Below are 22,949 nucleotides of genomic sequence, written 5' to 3' on the forward strand. Positions count from 1 at the left end.
TGTAAAAGTCTTATCACTATAGATTTTTAAATAACAAAAGGTTCAAAATAGTAATTAAACCATTTTCCTTCATCAAATAGTGGAGAATGATGTTATTTTCCACTAACTTTGGTTAAATGTGATTAAGGTTTAATTAATTAAGTTTTTAATCTAAGTATATAAATGTAATCCGTGCACATTGCCATCCTTATTTCTTCTTCTCCACTGAAACACACTAAATAAAAACCTAAGAAGCCAGTTTTGAAGCTTCAACACTTTCGGTCCTCAATTGTAAGTTAATTTCAAGTTAATTTCTTTCATTTTTTTATGTTTTTGAGGTCATGGGAGCTTGATTTAGCTATCCCATGTACCAATTTGTAAAATTGTTAAAGCTTTTGAATGTTGCCATTGTTGATTTATTGAATAAATTGGTGTTAAATTGATATATTTTAAGCTTAGATATGAAAAGGACTAGATTGTAAAGTTTCATTATTAGTTTTGTTCATAAGGACTAAAGTGAATAAAATGCAAAATTATTGTGAAATTTTAGCAATAATATCTAGTAGAGGGTCCCTAAGGGATGTAATTGAAATCGGGTTTCAAACTAAAGCTTAAAATTGGAAGTTATAACTATTTCAATTTTAGGGACTAAATTGAATAAAATACAAAACTTTAAGGGTATTAGAAAATGAAATTATATTGGTTCATACATATCATGGCATAACATGAAAATGTTTGGTATTGTTGAATTGTTTAAAATAATTGTTTAGATCGAGAATTGAATCAAACCGAAGATAATCGAGGAAAAGCAAAAATTATCGATTAGTCCCTAGAGGTTCAATTTTTTTGTTATTTTGACTAGGTAAGTTCATATGGTATAAATGTGTTTAATTTTTTATGTATTTAATTTGTGTATTTATGCTTGATGTGAATTGATTGTGGTAAATTGGTATAAAGGTGAGAGTTGGACTAAATTGTAAGAAATATATATGTGTTAAGGATGCCCAGTTGAACTTAGTAAAGGTTAAGATATGATTTGGCATGCCAATAGGGTCTTGTGCACACTTGTACAGATTGATTGCAGATTATTACCGAGATCCAACTTTTGTTACGGACTGGTAACTTAATGTCGTTTTAAAAGTTTAGCCTGGATGGGTAACTTGAAATGTATATATACTCAGCTTGGACAAACAATGGATGCGTTGTTATAAAGGTTTAGCCTAGACGGGTAACATAACACGAATATATTTAGCTCAAACAAGCAATTGGTGTAATTGAGATATCTATGTATCCAAATCTGTTTACTAGGGTTCATCGGGCAAAATAAATTACATGAATTGAGAAATTGAAACGATACATAATGATCTTGATATTCACTTGTGAAATGTCGAATTTGAACTTGAACAAGGTATTGAAGAAATGACATTAGCATGTATACAATTGTTTCATTCCATGATTGACTATATTTTAATCTAGTTAATCAAAATGACATGAATTGGTATGATATGTGAGATTGGTATTATATGTTTTATTTACAAGTTAAAACTCACATTATTGATATGTGGTTTGTAATGTTTAGCCAACTATGCCATGCTTGATTGAAAGAGAAGGTAAGTCATTGTTAATGCCTATGAACTTACTAAGCATCGTATATGCTTACCCCGTTTGTTTTCCCTTTTCCTTATAGATTGTCACCTTGCAAAATGCGTCAAACCAGATAGAATCGAAGCTCACATTATCCTATCACTGAATCGGTAGATGTTTGATCGTTTTGAAACCTAGGTTGTGGCATGTATATAGGTGACATGGAGTGTATATATTGATATGTGAATGTGCTTACTTATGGCAAGATTGTTTTAACATTTGCCCATCATGTTTGAATTGGTGTTGGATTACATATGGTGTTGGACTTATAAGTTCTTCTATGCTAAAGATGTAATGCTTTATGACTATGTGAATGACTTATGGAATGGTATGAAAAGAGATAGAAATGGTAGTTTGTTTGATTGGTGCATGAAATGGAAATGCATTTGAACATTTTCACCTTGAAATATGCTTGTAAAAAATGTGGCTAGTTTTCGAGGTTGATGGTTGAACTTGAAGTTTATATGCCATATATGTCCATAAGTTATAGTTTGGAAGTTTTATGATTTGAATATTATGTCCATATAGGTCCATATACGGCTGTGTGGTGTCGACAGGCCCTAATTTTGGCTTTCGCCGTTCATTATTTTCTGGGTTTCTCCACCTAGATATTTTGCGATAAAGGCTCAAAATCCACGTATTTCAAAACCTAACTTGACAATTAATACTTATTAATAATCGAGATTTATCAACCCAAACGATCGATTGGCAAAAATAATGCTAATTGAAACTATTTTATCCAATCAGCAGTCCCCAAAAATAATTGATCACTTACCCTTGAATGCGAACAACACCCACACGAATCTCAATTTGCCGATAAGTTACTTGCCTCGCGAACCTCACCTAACACAAATCAACCGGTTAACAATGGTACACCACACCAACTACACCTCAACATAATTGAAAACTAACGACGAAGACAACAAAGACCCATAACGAAAAAAGAGACAAGACTTACTCATGAACCGCGTTGAAATCCACTCAGTCAAACACCACTACCGATCTTGAATAGCAAAACAATAAGAAATTGGGCATAAAAATCAAGAATCGAAAGGAATAATCTGTTACCCTCTTTACAATAACGCACGTGAAAAGAAAGAAAATCAAATTTATTTTGTGAATAGAATAGGAAAACAAAAGTAACGTGAGACTAGGGAAAGATTTTTTTTTTTGAAATATCTTCCTATTATTTTTAAATAAAAACAATAAAAAAAATTCATACCTATCCATCCACTAACCATTTCCTATCCAACAACTTTCAAGAATTTAAATTTGACCAAAATCACACAAAATGTCAGCCTCTACTAAAACCAACAAAAGAATAATTTTACTTGCACAGGGACCCAAACCCAAGACTTCAAAGACACAACTCCAACACTTAACCACTGAAACATATACTTGACTATGACAAGGTTAACAAAGAGAGACCTGTCGAAACCACTTTTAATTTGAATTTGAAAAAACGGGATCGACTTCGAAAATAAAAATTGGAGTCGCCACCGATCTTTTATTAAGGTGTGATCGGTTCACCATTAAAAATAAATTTTAGGTCTGCGAGACTTGAGAAAATAGGTCCGGGAGTCGGTTACATACGAGGAAGGGTAAGCACCCTCGTAACTCCCAAAATTGGTACTAAATCGATTGTTTAATGTCTTAATGTCGAAACTTTGAAAAGATTTTAAAATATGATCCTTTGAAAAGAAAACTTGAGTAAGATGATTTGGACGATGAGATTCATTTATTTCGAAGAAATAAATCGTCACACACAGTAAGTTAGAGTGCAACATTTTAAATCCTCAAAATTAAGTTTATCTCTTGACTTTTAAAACCTATGCATTTTGAGAAGGATATCCGATTATTTGGGTTAAATAAGAAAATCAAGACCCAATAAGTTAGGGCTCGATTTCACAAAATTCCTAAATATCGAATATTGCCTTTATTTTTAGAAGAATCCTCGTCTCGAGAAAATAACATGTCATATCCAATGCATTAGGACACAACGTATCGAATTCCCGAGAATGAGCTTTTATTTATGTGTTTTGATTAAAGAAAATTTGATTATTTAGATTCAACGAGAAAAATTAAAACCCAATACGTTAGGGCTCAATTCTCTCGAGGATTCCAAATATCGGATATTGCCTTTATTTCAAAATCAAGATAACAAAATGCCATATCCAGTAAGTTAGGATCCAACATTTTGAAGTCTCAAAAGCTTTATTTTAAAATTATTTTAAAATTGTATGGTTTTAATAAAATAAACAATTGGCTATCTAAATTCGTCGAAAAGAATTGAGGCCCAGTAAGTTAGGGCACAATTCTCTCGATAACTATGAACACCAAGCCTTTCGGAAATTATGCAATAGAATGATTGTTATGCTTTAAAAATGCAATCTTACAAATGGAAACATGATTGAATAGCAATACATAACGAAAAGGATAAATAACAACCCAAACATACATTAAGAAGTGACAAACAAATAAAAGATAAATGCAAATAACAATAATTATTTTAGTCATATCATACAAATATCAATATCAATAATTAAGCACCCTATAAATTAATAACCAATTTCAGAAAAATGCTTCAAGATAATGAAAAAATAATAACAATAAATAATATGAAGATTTGATACAATTTGATAATGAAAAAACAAATAAAGGGTTTAAATGAATTTTAATGGAAAATTTATTAAAAATAAAAAATAAAATAAAAGTGAATAACTTAAAATTAATGCCTGCATTTTGATTTATAAAAATAAAAATAAAATCTACTGTAAATAATAGTAAAAGAAATAAGTAAAATAAAAGAGTAAATTTGAAAGGAATAAAGCCTCCATGCATAAAAAAATTTATCATTTAAAATTGCTAATATATTATTATATACATACATACGCATACTAAGAAAACAATATTATATAAACATATATAAAAAAATGAGATATCACTATGAAAAAAAATTTGAAATTAATTAGACATATATACATAGATGAACAAAAAATATGTATAAATTATGCTAGGATAGTGTATATAAAACATATATATTTATATATATATAAATATTTATAAAATTAAATAATGAATACACAAAATAATATTATATAATAAGAAAATTTATAGTAAAATTAGTTTGGTTGATATAAAAAACTAATAATTATAATAACATCAAATGAAATTAATAATAATAAACCGATTAATTTAATAAAATAGAGCTATTGTGAATTTAAGCAAAATTCTAAGGTTAGATTTGAAATAAATAGATAAACATCCGAATTGAAATAGGCTTAAAATTAAAGGGACCATTATAGCAATTTAACACGCCAATTCAAGAATTCAAATCTTATTAGCGAAACGACGCCGTCTAACCTAGGATCTAAATGAAATTAAAATAAAAGTGCGATAACAATTTAAAAAGAATTGAAAGGAAACTGAATCGAAATGAAAGTCAATGCGGAGGGACTCATTACGCAAAAAACCCATTGAACAAAATGCGCGGTCGGGTCACCGCGCGAATACCAGCCTCATACGACGCCGTTTTGAGACCACCAAACTCGGCCTCAAATGACGTCGTTTCTAGCTATATAAAAACTGAAACAAACCCTAATCTAAGCAGACTGTTCGCCATTTTTTAAGAAAGAAGAAAAAAAAACCTAAAATGAACAGAACCTCTACGCCGCTTTGCTTAAAGGCCATCCGGATGACTTCCGATCCCAGCCCAACCTCCGATGACGACGGAGAGAGCTAGGATCTTGCCACTAGGTAACCCCTCCTCCTTAAAACCCCTCTTTTATATATCTATATGTATACAATAAAAACGAAAGAACAAAAAATGCAGAGAAGGAATATTGAAAAAAAAGGAAGAAACCACATTCTCTCTCAATTTTTATTTTTCTTTTCTGATTTTCGATACAGTATGCGTGTGTCTCCTTACAAAACGCTAAAAGTGGCCTTATATAGCCGAATCAAATCAAAATACATCTATTTTTTTGCCCTCTTTTTCTATTTTCTTTTTGTTGCTCTCCTTTTGTTTTTTTCTTCGTTTTGTTGCTATTTTTTGTGCGTGGTTGTTTGCTTGTGCTCTTTGTGTGTTGCAGGTGTACGGTCGTACGGAGATGCAGGCGCGCGCGTACGAAGGCTTGCATGAGTGCAGAGGCCTGGCTCGTGCAGGTGAGAGGAGCTGCTACAGCGCTGGGGCTACGTGGGAAGGCTGGAGGCGCACTTGTGGGGAAACGGCGTTGGGAGCTTTTAGGGTTCCCTGCTGTTATAATCGGGTTTGGGCTAGGCTAATTTGGGCTTTAGGGTTTTAATTATTATTGGGCCATTCGGGCCATTGTAATTTTGGGTTTAAATTTTCTGTAAATGGACTGTTTTTGGTTTTTATCATTTGGGTCTGTTTTGCTGGTATGGGCCCGGGAAAAAATGGGCTCTTACAAGACCAATATATTTTTGGGACGTTACAAGTAAAATATTGTAAATCAGTAGCATTTAAACCAAAAAAACACCACTAAAAAGTAGACAATTAGCGGCAATTGTAGATGAGAGCGCCACTAAAAAGTAGCACTAAATAGGTGTTTTGTGAGAAAAATGCCACAAAAGTAAGTGATTTTGTGGCGTTACATAGAAAAACATAGTTATACATAAATAGAGACACTAAAGTAATGTCTTATTTTTAGCAACAAGCATAGTATAAGCGCCACTATTTATGGCATTTTGTGGCTGTTGGAAATGCCACAAAAGGTGTTACATTCGTGGCTATGATAGCGACATATTTTTGTCAAATGTCACGACTTTTCTGGACTATCATTTTAGCGGCGTTTTTCAGAGTGGCTTATCTTTTGCCTCTAACATTTTTAGAGGCACTTGTAAACGCTACTATATCTTTAAAAAAATGTTGTTATTGCCTAAAATTGTTACAGTGTAAATTGTCTTGCATAATTCATTTTTATGATGCAACTTAGTATTAGGTAAATCTCAAGTAATCAGTGAGTCAATATTTACTTATTCTTTTTATTTTTCATGCAAAAACCATTTAGGACAACAATACAAAAGATGATAATTAACTCTGAGATTTTATTAAACCGATAAGTTCGAAACATTACAATACTAAGGGCACAAAATCCCAACATAAGAGTTATTTATAAAAGTTTCAAAGCTTTATCCACAATGGGTCGAGCTTTGCATAGAGCCTCCAATGGATGAGCTTTAGGCATTGTGCCTCCAATACCTTCAGTCATATCAATTTGCTTACCATCAACCATTTCCCAGTCAAAACATTGAATTAATGAGCCAAGGGTTAACCCTATTACTCGTAAAGCTAGTCCTGACCCTGGACATGCCCTCCTTCCTAACCCAAATGGCATTATCTTGTGAGACTGAGAATCATCATTCTCAAACCTTTCTGGCTTAAAACTTGTCGGATCATCCCATAATTGAGGGTCCCTATGAATGGACCATGCATTCATTAACACGGTTGTGCCACGCGGCACATTGTATCCGCCTATAGTGCAATCAATAGATGCCACATGAGGAAGTAGAAGAGGAATTGCAGGGTATAATCTTTGAGCCTCTAGTATAATACTTTGAAGATACTTTAACTTTGAAACGTCTATTTCATCAATCAAATTTTCTTGCCCTATTTCAGTGTCTATTTCAGCTTGAGCCTTCTTCAATACCTCTGGGTGGTTCAATAAATTGGTTATTGTCCATTCTAGGGTCACTGATGTTGTATCAGATCCTGCTAGTAATAGGACCTACGTGATCACCATGTATGTTATTAGGGTCAAAGCTAGAGAATTTTTCGAAGAATAGCCTAGAATTAAGTTATATAAGATTATAAGAGTTAAAATGTAAATTTACCGCTTTAATAGCTTATATCTTTATCATTTCTTAAATGATTAATTTAAAACTTTATCATTTTTTAGGGGATAAAGTACAATTTTACTATGTACTAATTTAAATTAAAATTTATAAGTTTTAAACGGTCAAAATTCCCATTTAAGGGAGGGGAGGCGTCGGCCCTACATGTTATTAACTTGGTGATAGATAAAAACATGACTTTTCCTGTTTTGAACTTATGTTTGACATGATAAGGTAACTTTAATATCTCAATTCTCGAGCTATTTTTATCTTTGAAAAGCCCTTGAAATTTGACAACAACAAAAAAAGTTAATTAAGCTTCCGTAGAGAAACCTACTTAATTAAGTCCTTACAAAAACTAAACCCTTTGACCAACTATTTCCGACTTAATTTATTTTTTTGCCTCATACCCTTTCGAAAACAATGAAACTTGAAGATAAAGAAGAGTGAACTAACCAGCATAAGCCCTTTGATGATTTCATCAGTGTAGTAATCAGGATCAGATTGTTGCAAGTTAAGAAGGTGATCTACCATACTACCATTACCGTTATTTTCCTGCTTCATCCATCGATGCTCATCGACCAACTTTTGCAGCAATCCATCCAACTTTTTCCCAATCTTTTTCACCTTCTTTTCGTACCCTCCAAACCAATTCAAAACCGGCAAGAAATCCGCACGATTTCCCGTACCGCCGTTCCTAAACGTCCCTTCTATAACCTCCCTGAACTCCCTCGCTTCCTTTTCATTCGTCACTTCTTCCCCAAAATACCTTTTCCCGGCAACCATCCTCATTATGTTATTAAACGTCATGTCATTAAGCATGGATTTCAGCTTCACTTTCACAAACTCCCGACGCGAATCACGCGACAAACTCACCAACAACCGCCGGGCCTCGTCTTTCCGAACAGCGGCAAAGGCGTTGAGACGACTCGAGGAGAAGATTTCAATAGCGCCGATGCGACGTAAGTTGCGCCAATGGTCACCGTAAGACGAGGTGGAAACTGTGGTGTAGTTGTAGCCGAGGTACTTCCCTGCGATCAACTTGGGACGGTTGGCTAAAACTATGTCGTTTACGGTGAAGCATTCCTCGGCAACAGCTGAAGACGAAACCACCACAAAGAGCCGAGATCCAAGGCGGAGGGAGAAGACAGGGCCGTATTTTTGAGAAAGACGGTGGTAGAAACGGTAGATAGGAGTTTTAAGGAGGTGGAGGTGGCCGATTATGGGGAGTGAAGGTGGGGATGGGGGGAGGTTTTGGGGGTGTTTTTTGGATTGAAATAATAATTTTGAACAAAGTAGGAGAAAGATCAATGAAAGAGATACATACACGATTGTTGTTTCTTCCATTTTGATTATGGTTTATTCATTAATTCATGGGTGTTTTGTTTTTTATATAGAGAGAATTAAAGATAGTGATGAATTATAAGCGTCACACCCAAGAAACAAAATTGTCCACCAATTTCTAATTGCATATCATTCAAGGTTAATTTATGCTAGAAGTGCCAATATTTTATAAAAGTTGTATTTTTAAGTCTTGAAAATCTAGTTTTAACTCAATTAGTTCCAGCTAGATCCTTTAGGTATTAGTTTTATACTATGTGTATAGTTGTAGACTTAGTTTATATTTTTCAATTGAATCATTCTAAGCTTCTGTATTTCTTTTAATATTTAAAATTTCAATCTTGAGACAAATTGAGTAATATATGAAATTAATAAATTGACATGAAATTATACTAATATATTCATCGTATCAAATTTTAAAAATAATGAATTTAACTTAATGATTATCATTTGATAACTAAAATTTTAAAATTCAAAAATCTCGATTTAAAATACAAATACTGAACTTACAACTTTAGTAAACAAACTAATAGCTATTGCTGAAATTCTTAATGATTGGTGTAGGATTAATATAAATGAAAATCCACGTGAATCTTCAAAATTCTTTAAGTTTATCATTAAGTGTGAAAACATCATTGTTTAATACATTAGGAAACATAATTATATAAATTATTAATAAATATTAAAACAAATTAGAAAGTATATAGTCCAACTTGACATTAATTAATAATATTGAAACAAATTTATTTAAAATTAAATATATAATATTCAAATATGTGAATACTAAAGGAAGGATTTTTTACATAAATAATATAAAATAAATAAATACCAGAATAAGATAAGAGCATTAATATTCACGAAACTAGGTAAATACTACCATAAACAACTAGTGTCGCCTAACCAATCGGCGGCAACCCTTTCCTCTTTAAAAAGAAATTTTTTTAAGGTGCAAGATCAATCGGCAACACCCATATTTTAAACCCAATATATTTGTTTTTTTAATGGTATACGCATAAAAACGAAAAAAAAAATTATTAGTGTCGTCGATGTGTTAGGCTGCATCCTATTATTTTAATAATATATATTTTTAAGCTAAAAAAACTTAATATAAAAATTTTCGAGTATTGGAACTCGAGGCCATGGCCGACAGGTCACATCCGCAGAATGTGTAATTTTTTTTTAATACGTATACTATAAAAAAAATATATTCTGGCTTTGAAATATGGATATGGCCGATTCATCATGCTGCACCCAAAAAAATAATTTTCTTTAAAATAGAAAGGGATGCTGTCGATTGGTCAAATGACACTAATTATTTATTATAGTATTTATCTAATTTCGTGAATATTATTGTTCTTATCTGGTATTTATCTATTTATACCCTTAAATGAAGGATACAAAAGTCTTTAAAAAATTTATAGTCAAAAGAAAATAAAAAAAGTGAAGTGCGCATTTGGCACGCTATCAATATCAACTAGACGTCAGCGTATACGTTAATGCTCTTCAAGTTCTAGAAACAGTACTTTATCTTTAGGGTAAATTATATTCATGGTCATTAAACTATTAAAAAGTTTATATTTTGGTCACTTAATTTTAAAAAGTTATAAAATATTCATTGAGCTAATCCAAAATTTTATTTAATTCATTAAGCTGTTTAAAGCTGATATTGTATTAGAAATTTACATAGCATCCTTTTTAAGATAAACTTTATTACATTAAATCCCTTAAAATTTAAATTCGTCCTCAAAAAATATGATTTCTCTATTTTATTTACTTGTATTTTAGATCATATTATTTCCATATGTAAAAATTATATTTTAATTTTGGTTTCTTTTTCCGCAAATGATAGAAGACCATACTAGTTTTTGGATTTTGAGATGTTGGTATTACTTATTAGAAGTTAGAAGCACAATATAATTATTAAGGTTAAAAGGTTGATTTTATTCATATTTCAAATCATAAATATATATATATATATGTATACTTTAATTATTGAAAAATTATACATGAAAATTAATAGTAAAAAATATGTAGTCGACAATGCTAATATAAGTTTGCCCCCCTCAAGTCATATTTCTAGATTCGCCACTGATTGTATGGCCTTCTTTATTTGTACTAATTAAAAGCTTTCTTTCTTCTTCTCTTACAATTTAGTTTTTTTTTTATGAAATAGCTTTAAATGTTATAAATCTTTGAACTAAAATTCAAGTAACTTTCTTCTTCGATGTTGGACTGTCAAATTAAATTGAATTTAAGTTATATCTTTCTATTCGTTAATAGTAATGGTAATTAAAATAAATAAAAACATTGGAATAGTTCTTTTTTTAAGTAAAAACTTTTAATAATTGTTTTTGCCAAGTAAAAATTCATTTATGAAGAAACTAAAATACAAAGTCCCAGACAGCAGTGCACAAATGCTAACTACAAAGCATGCAGATCTAGAAGAGCAAAAAGAATGAAAAGACACGTGTATAATTAAAGAAAGAGATGATATAAAAAAAAAAAAAAAACTCAAATCTCTAGACCAACGTAGCATCACTCCCAAACCTCAATCCAGGTGTGGCGCAGGTAAGCCATCTTTATTGAACATGAATGCGAGATATGATGAACCCAGTTAAAAGGACACATCATCCTAGGAGTAGAAATAGACACCCAGATAGCAGCTTCATTATGTGTCAACAAGTTCACTGCCCAACAACATACTCAAGTCAATCAGATGTAAGTTCACTAATTCTAGAGATAGGAGACACAAAAAAATTCTTAATTTTAGGAGGGAGCTGCATACACCAAATAAGCTTCCAAAGTTTTGAATCCTAATTAACAATCCCCTGTACCATTCTTTCCTTTCGTCGCACAAGATATCCAATCTTAACGGAATATTTTCCATCGGAGCTTGCAGGCCTAACTATTATCATGCCCTTCACTATAGCTCAATGATACTTCCAAGATGGCTCTAACCACCATAAGGGCATTAGCACTAAAAACTGCACTAGATTGCTCCAGATTCACCCTTTATCCTGATGTTCTACAATTATTCTTGTCAAAAATGATAGGAATGAGAAAAAAAATTTTGAGAGGTCAGAATTAAATTGTATATTTTTACGATAGTAAAAATATAATTTCACTATTTTAATAGTCTATATTTATAATTTTTAAAGGATTAAATCAAATTTTTATCATTTTTTGAGAGATCAAAATGTAATTTTACTATTATTAATTTAAAATTTTATAAATGATAAAAATATATATATAAAAAAAATTATTTTAGGGCCGGCACACTGCCACCCCCGCTCCGCCGTTGCTTGCCAATTTTGATCATCCATGTCCATTGCTACCTGCAAACAAGCCTCTGTCGGCTGTTTTACCAAACTAACCCAAAAATAAATTATATTTACAAAATAACCCAAATTCAAAAACAATCACCAAAATAACCTAAAATGAACAATACCCACTCTTTTTTTGCACCAATGATTGCCTATTCATTGTGTCAGACTTAAAAAAATTATTTTTTTGGAATTTGGCCTGTCAATGACCGGAACCCATGTATTTTTTTAAAAAAAATTGTATAATACTGATATACGAAAAGGAAAAAAAAATTTTGAGTGCTGGCCTGTCAATGGCCGGCACCAAACAGTAAAAAAAAATTACTTTTTTTTTCGTGTCAGAGTCAGATATAAATATACGAAAAAATAAAAAAAAATTTGGGTCCTGGCCTGTCAATGGCCGACACCCAATATAATTTTTAAAAAAAATTCTTTTTTTTCGTGTCGAGTCGATCAAAGCCAAAGACCCAAGACAAATTTAAAAAAAATTCGTGTCGAGTCGGATATAAATATCGGAAAAATTAAAAAATTTTGGGTCTTGGCTCACAATGGCGGTACCAAGATAATTTAAAAAACTTCTTTTTTTTCGTGTCAGAGTCAGATATAAATATACGAAAAAAATTTAAAAATAATTTTAGGTGCTGGCCTGTCAATGGCCGGCACCCAGTACAAATTTTAAAAAAAAAAAAATTTTCGTGTCAAAGTCAGATATAAATATACGAAAAAAATTAAAAAAAAATTTGGGTGCTGGCCTGTCAATGGCCGGCACCTAGTACAAATTTAAAAAAAAATTCTTTTTTTTCGTGTCAGAGTTAGATATAAATATACGAAAAAAATTTTAAAAAAAATTTTGTGTGCTGGCCTGCCAATGGGCAGCACCCAGTACAAATTTAAAAAAAATTCTTTTTTTTCGTGTCAGAGTCAGATATAAATATACGAAAAAAGTTAAAAAAAATTTTGGTGCTGGCATGTCAATGGTCGGCACCCATTACAAATTTTTAAAAAAAATTCTTTTTTTTCGTGTTAGAGTCAGATATAAATATACGAAAAAAATTTTAAAAAAAATTTTGGGTGCCGGTCTGTCAATGGCCGGCACCCAGTACAAATTAAAAAAAATTCTTTTTTTTCGTGTCAGAGTCAGATATAAATATACGAAAAAAATTTAAAAAAAAGTAAATTTTTTTTACTGTTGGGTAAATTTTTTTTACTGTTGGGTGCTGGCCATTGACAGGCCAACACCCAAAAAATAATTTTTTTCTTTTTTTTCTTTTTCGTATATCAGTATTATACATTTTTTAAAAAAAATACATGGGTTCCGGCCATTGACAGGCCAAAACCTAAAAAAATAATTTTTTTAAGTCTGACATAATGATTAGGCAATCATTGGTGCAAAAAAAGAGTGGGTACTGTTCATTTTAGGTTATTTTGGTGATTGTTTTTGAACTTGGATTATTTTTACAAATATAATTTATTTTTGGGTTAGTTTAGTAAAACAGCCGCCTCTGTCCATTGCTACCTGGCACTTCAAACCCAAGTGGTTGATCTATATATATATATCCTCAATCAAATTCCCATTAAGGAATGCATTATTGACATCAGTTTGCCTTAACGACCATCCATTCATGACGATAATAGCAAGTACAGTCCGAATGGCTGTTGCTCTAACCAATGGATTAAAGGTGTCTCGAAAATCAGATCCAACATGTTGAGAAAACCCTTTAGCTACCAGTCGTGCTTTATACCTTTCTACAGTCCCATCAGCTTTCTTTTTCACCTTAAACAGCCACTTGCAGCCTATGGCCTTATGATCAGCAGGAAGTGAACAAAGACTTCATGTGTTGTTGATGAGTGGCCATATTAGTTGAACTAGTAGCCTCAACTATTGTAGCTTGTTGACGTGTTTTAGCATCAAGAAGCATGGTGGTGACACCCTAAATATTGTAGGGTATCTGACTTGCTATTATGACTGAAATAACATATTCATCCTCTGGCGACAACCCATTAAGAATCGTAGTGACATGTTTATACTCACTAATAACTTTTCCGCAACTAGAAAGATTGTCACAATAACCCTTGACTCTCATTAAGAATTCTTTCATTGAAAGATCACCCTTGCACTGAGAGTGCAAGGCCCTTCTATAAAACATCAATCAAGAGGTAGTCATACTATCATACAAGTTAGCACAGATTTGAGCACTAGTACCCGTACCATTAAGATGTGGAAGAACCCATTGACTCACCGATGATAAGAGCCATGAGACAAGATCGCTATCCTGTTGCTCAAATAGAGCAAATTCAAGATTCTCCTCAGGCACACCATTTGCATTTGGAATTAGTTGAGGAGGAGGAACAATACGAGAATTAAGAAAGTGTTTAAACTTATAAGTCTTAATGCCACAACAGGTAATTATTGTCATCAAGAAGAATAATAATCTTCTTGGTGGAAAAGAACCAATTGTCAAAAACCCCATCACCAAGGTTGGAAGCCATCACTGGTGTAGCAGACTAAACAACAAACAGACTAGATGGAAGAGCCATGAAAACCACATGCACTCAAAGAATTAACTCTAGAAGAAAATGAAGCTCTGATACCATGTTAAACTAATACAAAGAATGAAAATAACAAATATTTTAAGAATCAAAGATGATCATTGAATTCATCTAATATGTACAGTAGTTGCTATTGCTTTTATACACGATAACAAAGTCTGCTATCAACAGCTAACAACCTAATTGTCAGCTAACTAACAACTAATACGTTAACTGACTTAATCAGTTACTCTAACATTCGTTTTAGTCGAAATGATAAATTTGAGATATGAAAAATTATAATATTTTGGGTTTGGATCTCATCATATACTAACATTTTTCTAAATTTTATATAAAAAGATAAAATTATCCTCAAAATAATTTATATTCTTTTGTAAAAATAAAGCATTTTTGGTAAATTGCCCGGCTGAAGGTGGCACTAATTTAATAAGAATCATAAATATTAGATAGATCATTTATATAATAATTAGGTTAACATTTGATATCATAGAAATAGAGTATTTTAACTCCATAAGTAGATTTCAAATATTAACATTTTAAATGAAATGCAAGTCGTTAGAGTTGCTCATAGATTAGGTCGGGTCAAGCTTAAAGCATGATATTTAAAGTTGCTCATAGATTAGGTCGGGTCAAGCTTAAAGCATGATATTTACACACTTTATACTTGTCCAAGCTCAATTCGACTTGAAATACAGGCCTAAATTTTTAGCAAGCTCATTCATATTTGTAAATAGTTAACTAAAGCCCATTTTAGGTTTGCTTATATTTTTTTAATTTTTTAAAAAATATTTATATTTTTTATTTAATATTTAATAAATTTATATATTCTTCATTTATTAAAATTTTATATGTAGGCATCTTAACATTTTTTTAATATTAACATTTTAGTATTATATAATACTATAAATTTAGTTTAAGTGTTATAAATTATATAATATATATAACATAATATAATATATTATAAACATGCGAAATTAGGTCGAGCTCAAGCCTTGGACGTTCGAGTCCAAGTCGAACTTTTTAAACCGACCTAATTCTTTTTCAAGTCCTTTTTCGAGCCTAACATTTTTTTTTTCAAACCCTCACAATTTTTTCATGAACAGTTCTATATACGATATTTAAAATATTATTTATAAAATTTAAAAGTTTTAGTGATAAAATATCAAATACTTTTCTTAATATTGTTCTTACTATTTTTAGTCAAAATTCCTATTTAATCAAAACTTGTTGGATCATCCCATGATATTGGGCCCCAATGAATGGATAAATCTATGACGTGAGGAACTAGAAGAGATAAATCTATAATTATTTTTCTATCATATTTCTTTATACGAGAGAAAGTTCGTAGCTAACGATAAATCTATAAATATATCCAAATCTATGAGTAAAACTAACACGTAAGAAATGGGTAAATTAATTTATGTATGTCATTTTTATTAAAATTTTATTTATTTATATTGTTAAAAACTAGTGTAATTGATTGAAATAATTAGAGCAAGTAATATATGATCTATCACGTACATCATGCCGACATAAATAAACCAATTTTTAATAATAAAAATAGATAAACCTTTAATAAAATAATTAATTTACTCTTAGATTTAAGATATAAAAATTTATTTATTTATTTTTAAAAAACAGAACAAAACGCAATACCACTCTTAGTACGAGCTAGTAGGTAACCAAATGTGTAAACCTTCAACCACTTTATGGGAAAAAAACATAAGTCAAGTTGGAAAACAAAGAAAAAAACTATTAGTTTCTGTTTGTAACAACAAAAACAATATACGAAAGCCACGCCGCTGATATCGCTTTGATGAAATCCCCATGTGAAAGATACCCCATACTTAACGCCATAAACAATGTAATTTCTCTTTTTTATTTAATTATCAATTTCATACCTTTACTTTATAAAAATTAAAAAGTTACTTTTTACTTTAATCCTTTCATTTTATGAAAATTTTTTAAAAATTAATCTAATTGTCTGTAAGCACATGAGAGAGGACTAGAAATTTGGATAACTTTTTAGTTTCTGTAAAACGCGTGAATCGAATTCTGACAAATTATAGTAAAATAATTAATTTTTAGTTCTTATAAAATAAAGGGATGAAATTGGTGATTAAACTTTTTATATTTACATTTTTGCCTATAAATATCAGCATTATTCTTCTTCATTTTCCTTCCATTATAAGATTTTCTTTTAAGATTTTAAATAGAGTATTTGAGGGTAAAAAAAGAAGAAGAAGAAGAAATGGCAGATTCTTCACGAAGTTCATTGATTCTTCTATTTTCTATGCTTCTTTTAATTACTCTATCCCATATGACTGAGGTACGTACCGAGGAGGAAATTTCGTTTCTACATTTTATTTTCCAATTTGCTCATTAATTACTATTTTTTTTCTTTTTCATTTCATTAATTTGATATTTCTTTGCAGGCTTCTGGTAGTGCTAAGCTTCGTCCTTCAGGTAAACCATATATATTCTTTCCCTCCAATTTCCTATGCACATATACTCTAGAAGCTTTGCTTGTGGAGAAAACTTTGAATTCTCGTATATTATTGTTGAGAAGAGATCGATTTCTTTTATAGAAAATTTGGAAATGTCGTCTGAGTTTTGTCTTCAAATTCTTCTTGTCTGATAAGGTGGTAGGTTAAATAAATTAAACGGTAGCATCTTGTGGGGTTGGATTGTACGTGGTTCATGGAAATATAAATATTTACGTTAGTAGGACTTGAATCCATGCCCTTATATAGTATTGTTGGGCATCTATGTGCTTATAAAGAAAATGCGCACATTTACCCTTAGTAGGGTTTGTTAAATTGTAGCGTGTATGCCCAATAATGTCCATATAAGTGTATGAGTTCAAACCCTACCAAGTATAAATGTTCATTCGGGTTTTCACACTATTGAACTTGACATCTCTTCATGCAACCACAAGCACTTGAACTGAAGATAATATCGATCTATTGAGAGGTTTATCGACTCTTGACAGATAGTACTTCAAAGATTTTTCTATAAGAATCATTTCACATCTAGGGTTAAATTAAAATGTCAATCTTTTATTCAAACGATTATTATCTTATATATGCTTATTCAAACGGGTAAAAATCAAGATACTTATCATTTAACTAGTATCATAAAAGAAAAAGATTGATAACTTAAGGCATAACAATACCTTTTAAAAAGAACTGAAGTTGACTATTAATCTTTCAAAAGAATTATTATTTTTAACAAAATATTAACTAAAAGGTTACTTTTTTCAACATGGAAGCTTGAATTTTTATTTTAAATATTTTTATAATTATTAAATTATTTATTAACGTGGTATGCAAGACGTAAGTAGACTGCCCAAGCAAACATTGTTAAAAAAAATTAATGTTTTAGCATTAAAAACGATTTAATTTAATAATCAAATTTAACTAAAGGTAAGAATAAGGATTACACTAACAAAAAGATGTAAATATTGAATACGATGTATTTAAAATACAAAATTGACTTTGGTATAAGTTTTATCCATTTGATGCGATGAAATTACGTATGCATGGATGGATAGATTGCAAGCCAAGATGCAGTTACCGATGCTCGGCGACGTCGCATAAGAAGCCATGCATGTTCTTTTGTTTAAAATGCTGTTCTAAATGCCTATGCGTGCCGCCTGGTACTTATGGCAACAAGCAAGTTTGCCCTTGTTATAACAATTGGAAGACCAAAGACGGAGGTCCCAAATGCCCTTGACAATTTCCCATTTTTCTTAATTTTTTTTTTCTATTATTGTTGTCTTAAATAAGGTTACTTTAATTAAGAATTATATGATGTTTCATTGTATTTTTAGTCTAGGGTATAGATTCCTAAAAAAGGTGAATCTTATCCATCTATTGGAAGTTTTTGGCTCTATCACTGTTGTCGAAACCGTTTTTTGAAAACAAAAATTTTAGTTTCGACTTAAAAATAAAGACTGGAGTCTCCACCGATCCTTTATTAAGGTGTGATCGGCCCACCTTGAAAATAATTTTGGTCTGCGAAATTTGAGAAAACAGGCTCGGGAGTCAGTTATGCACGAGGAAGGATTAGCACCCTCGTAACGCCCAAAATTGGTACCAAATTGATTTTTTAATGCCTTGGTGTCGAAAATTTGAAAAGATTTTAAAAGGAAACTTTCTTATTTCATGAATGGATTAAAATAATAAGACAATTCTTATTTTAAAGAAATAAAACACCACACCCAGTGAGTTAGGGCACAATGTTTTTAAATCTTCAAAATACCCGAATATTGCCTTTTGTTCTTGAAAATTCTTATTTCGAGAAGTCAAAAATATCAGGACCAGTAAGTTAGGACCCAACATGTTGAATCCCTGAGAATAAGCTTCATTTGAAATTTGTGAATTTATTGCAAAACAAATACTTGGCTCTCTAAATTCATCGAAAAATAATCGCGATCCAGTAAGTTAGGACACGATCTTTCACGAGAATCATGAATGCCAAATATCTTGGAATTTATAAAATAGGATGATTTAAATACTTTGAGAAAATCAAAATATATATTTTTAAAATGGATGCTAAAAAGGGTTAAGGTACAACATGGAACAAACACTTTAATTTAAAATGTATATGTAAATTGTAAAAATAAAATAAAAGTATAAAGATATGCATATGTGTATATATTTACAGAAATAAAAATGCATATGTAGGTAAACCATGAAAATATGTGTACATTTAAATGCTTATGTATATATGTACAATATGTATATATAAAATGATAAAAATATTTACAATGATTTTGAAGAAAAATGTGTACATAAATATATTATAGAAAATGTACATGTTTTTGAAATGTGGGAGTGGTGAAGATAAAATAATAATAAATAAAATATGTACATGTGAATCAATAAAATAAAAATATAAAAATATGTATATACATATATATTTAAAAAATAAAAAAATTGAATATATAAAATATATATATGTATTTAAAAAGTTAAAAAATAAATAAAAAACTATGTACAATATACGTACAAGTATACATGTCTATATATATATAACAACATATATATACATATACAGACGATGCATGCATATATATAAAAATAATGACTATAATAATAACGAAAAAAATAATATAAAGAAAAGGCTAAATTGAATTAAAACGGAAAAAAAAAAAGAATTCGTAATAAAACAAAAAAAATGACCAAATTAAACGCACGAGCAACAATGGGGACTAAAAGGGAAAATAATCCCACCCTCCAAAACGCTGTGTATTGATGGACCAAATCAAAACACAAGAAAAATATGCGGACGAATTTAAAAAAGGTAAAACGGGTCTAATTGGAGTGCGCTGCAAAAGCGAGGGACCTATTGCGTAAATATCCAAATTCGACGGAACACGCGGATCCCTCGGGTCGGGTCGACGCGCGGACCCTGCTCTCTTAAAACAGCGCCGTTTTGCAATTTAGTTTTAAAACAGTTTTTTTTATAAAAAAAAACTTGCAGTTGAAAAAGGAAAAAAAAACCCAAAATTCTCTGCTAGGGTTTCTTCAACCCCAGCCCCTTGCGCCGCCGATCACCTAGACCAGTGCTCCGATGGCGACGGAGACACCCAATCCGGTGAAAAAGGTAAGTCTTTCTTCCCCCTCTCCCTTTTATAAATTAATATAAACACAAAAAGACTGAAAAGAGAATAAAATCGAAAAAACACATTTATATTCAACGAAAAAAATGTATTTCTCCTTTCTTTTTTTCTGTATTTCGTATTTCTCTGTATTCCTTTCCCCCGTATCCCCCATTTACAGTGCTTAATCGGCTCTTTTATAGCCGAAAATGGGAAAGAAAAGAGAAAGAAAAATAAATCCTAATAAATCTACTCGGTTGTTTGTTGGCCCGATTTTTTTGCTCTTCTCTTTCGCTTGTTGCAGGTACGTGCTTGAGGAGCGGTGTTTGCGGAGAAACGGCATGCGTGGAGGCCGAAACCTGCGGTGGCTGGAGACTGCTGGGGCGCTTGAGGGTGGCGGCTACTTAGGGTTTCTGAAGTTTTTGTGTTTGGGCCATTTCAGGTGTAGTTGGGTCTGGGTTTAGCTTATGTTTTGTAAGGGTTATTGGGCTAGAGTTAATTTTATTGGGCCCGGGCATATTTGGGCTCTACAACTGTATTTTTCTTTCAATTTTTTGAATTGGGGAAGGGGCATCATATTATTTAGATTTTGTTTTGTTTTTTTCTTTAAATACTCATATTTTTCTCGGGTAAAAATATTTTTCAGTCCTTTTCAATTTCGAAATTGAGCATGGTCTCTTTTAAAAAATACTGGAGCAATTTAATCTCTGTCGATTCCGAAAGTGAGCAATTAAGGACAATTAAACACGACATTAATGTCTTCCATCAATTGTACATAATTTTGATTGATATAATAACAAATTTAACCTTTGATATTTACATATTTTATTATTTTGACATTAATTCTAATACATTCAATAAATCCAATCTCAACATTTAAACTAATGTTGTAAGAAAATTTTGTTAAATTAGAACCAAATTGACAGCATGTATAAACTTTGAGATCTAAATTTATTATATTAAATTTAATAAAATCATATGCGGTTGATGGAAAACAATAATTTCATAATTAATTGTTACTAGTTGTCTACTTTTAAAATTGACAGAGATTAAATTGTTTTGATTTTCTTAGAGAGATCAATTTGCTCAATTTTAAAATTGAGAAAGATTGGAGTGATGTTCTTATTTATATTTATATATGCATTATATATATTTGTATACTGTTATAGCTATTGAGGGTTGAAATCAATTTTATTTTTGGACTCTATCGACAGATTTATAGTGGTTGGTAAATTGCAAGCACATGACTCCATGGGCTGGCTGGTACCTTAATCCAAGCCTTGCCATAAGCTTATTCATGCGTTCGCTCTTTGGTGACCATAACTTATGCTTATTCATGCATTTCGAAGCACTCTCGCCTTATCGATCCGTCAAATTCTTTGAGAAAGAAAAAGAAAACAATTGAGGGTTGAATCTCAACCCCAAAAATAGCATTCATTCATTTGTATTTCTTTTCATCTATCAATGCAAACAAATAGTAGGTTAAAAATCAATATAACCTTATCGAATAAATTGGACACACGTATTAATGTCATTTGTCATCTATAAATCAATTATACCATCATTATCCAAGTAAGGTTAAATAGAAAATGACATTATAAATTAATTACTTTTAAAATAAGATAGGCTCAAATATTAAAAAAATTCTTTGAAATTTACTGTCGAAATTATTTTTTGAAAAAAAGGGTTGACTTTTTAAAAACGAAAATAGGAGTCACTACCGACATTTTTTGAGGTATGATCGGATCACCTTACAATTCGATCGTTTTAATAAAACATTTTGATTGTATTAAAACAATGATTTTGGTCTACGAAATTTGAAAAAAATGGATTTGTGAGTCGGTTACATGCGAGAAAGGATTAGCACCCTCGTCACGCCCAAAATTGGTACCTAATCGATTTAATTAACGTCTTAGTGTCGAGAATTGAGAATTTAAAAAGATTTTAAAAATACAATCCTTTGTTAAAACATTAAAAATTTTCGAGAAATGGGCATATTACGCGTTAATCGAGAAAGAGAATTATGTCCCGTAAGTTATGACACAATGTCTTAAATTCCCGATACGATATTAAATACCAAAAAATTCACTTATTTGAAAGATATTCGATTATCTCGGTTTTAGAAAAGACCATATTCCCTAAGTTAGAACACGGTCTTTTATTAATCCCGAGATTATTTTAAAAATGTATTTTTTTGAAAAGTGGTTCGTGTATTCGGATTTATCGGAAAATCGAAACCCCGTAAGTTAGGGATCGATTTCTCGAATTCCAAAAATACAAAATATTATCTTCGTTTTTTAAAAATCTTCTTTTTTTGAATTTGGACGAAAATTAATGTAATGTTTAAAGTGATATGTGAATAAAATATTAAACTATCGAATGATTACAACGAGTGTATTAATAAGCAAATCGTTGCACATACAATAACAATAATAATATAACATACATAATTTTCATGCTAATATTAACAATCAAAAAGAATAAAATAAATAATAACAATGAATAACCACAATATTAATCATAATAATAAGTCTAAAATTTGAAAGTATTTAAAAAAGCAAAAAAACTAATAATGGAATAAAATAACACTAATAACGGCAAAATAAAATAAAATAAACAAGCCAAAAAATGATTAAATAAAACTAATATAAGAT

At 30.8% G+C, this 22,949-nt stretch overlaps 2 protein-coding genes and 1 long non-coding RNA gene across 3 annotated transcripts; 2 read left to right on the forward strand and 1 right to left on the reverse strand.

Annotated features, from left to right (window-relative positions):
* Positions 1-6,670: 6,670 nt before the first annotated feature.
* On the reverse strand, positions 6,671-8,891 carry LOC105789260 (cytochrome P450 81Q32). Its single transcript, XM_012616575.2, has 2 exons — positions 7,933-8,891; positions 6,671-7,370 (listed from the first exon to the last, which is right to left on the reverse strand). Exons 1-2 carry the CDS (start codon positions 8,821-8,823, stop codon positions 6,756-6,758), a joined length of 1,506 nt encoding a protein of 501 aa, XP_012472029.1. The 5' UTR covers positions 8,824-8,891; the 3' UTR covers positions 6,671-6,755.
* Positions 8,892-16,885: 7,994 nt separating this feature from the next.
* On the forward strand, positions 16,886-18,584 carry LOC105789253 (gibberellin-regulated protein 5). Its single transcript, XM_012616566.2, has 3 exons — positions 16,886-17,019; positions 17,126-17,156; positions 18,244-18,584. The coding sequence occupies exons 1-3, from the start codon at positions 16,942-16,944 to the stop codon at positions 18,423-18,425; spliced, it is 291 nt and encodes a 96-aa protein (XP_012472020.1). The 5' UTR covers positions 16,886-16,941; the 3' UTR covers positions 18,426-18,584.
* A 1,386-nt stretch (positions 18,585-19,970) lies between these two features.
* LOC128042354 (uncharacterized) lies at positions 19,971-20,931 on the forward strand. Its single transcript, XR_008197631.1, has 2 exons — positions 19,971-20,300; positions 20,600-20,931. It is a non-coding gene; the product is annotated as an uncharacterized LOC128042354 (long non-coding RNA).
* The last annotated feature ends 2,018 nt before the right edge of the window (positions 20,932-22,949 follow it).

The sequence above is a fragment of the Gossypium raimondii genome, chromosome 7 (genome assembly GCF_025698545.1).
Source record: "Gossypium raimondii isolate GPD5lz chromosome 7, ASM2569854v1, whole genome shotgun sequence".
In the NCBI taxonomy this organism is placed as follows: domain Eukaryota; kingdom Viridiplantae; phylum Streptophyta; class Magnoliopsida; order Malvales; family Malvaceae; genus Gossypium; species Gossypium raimondii.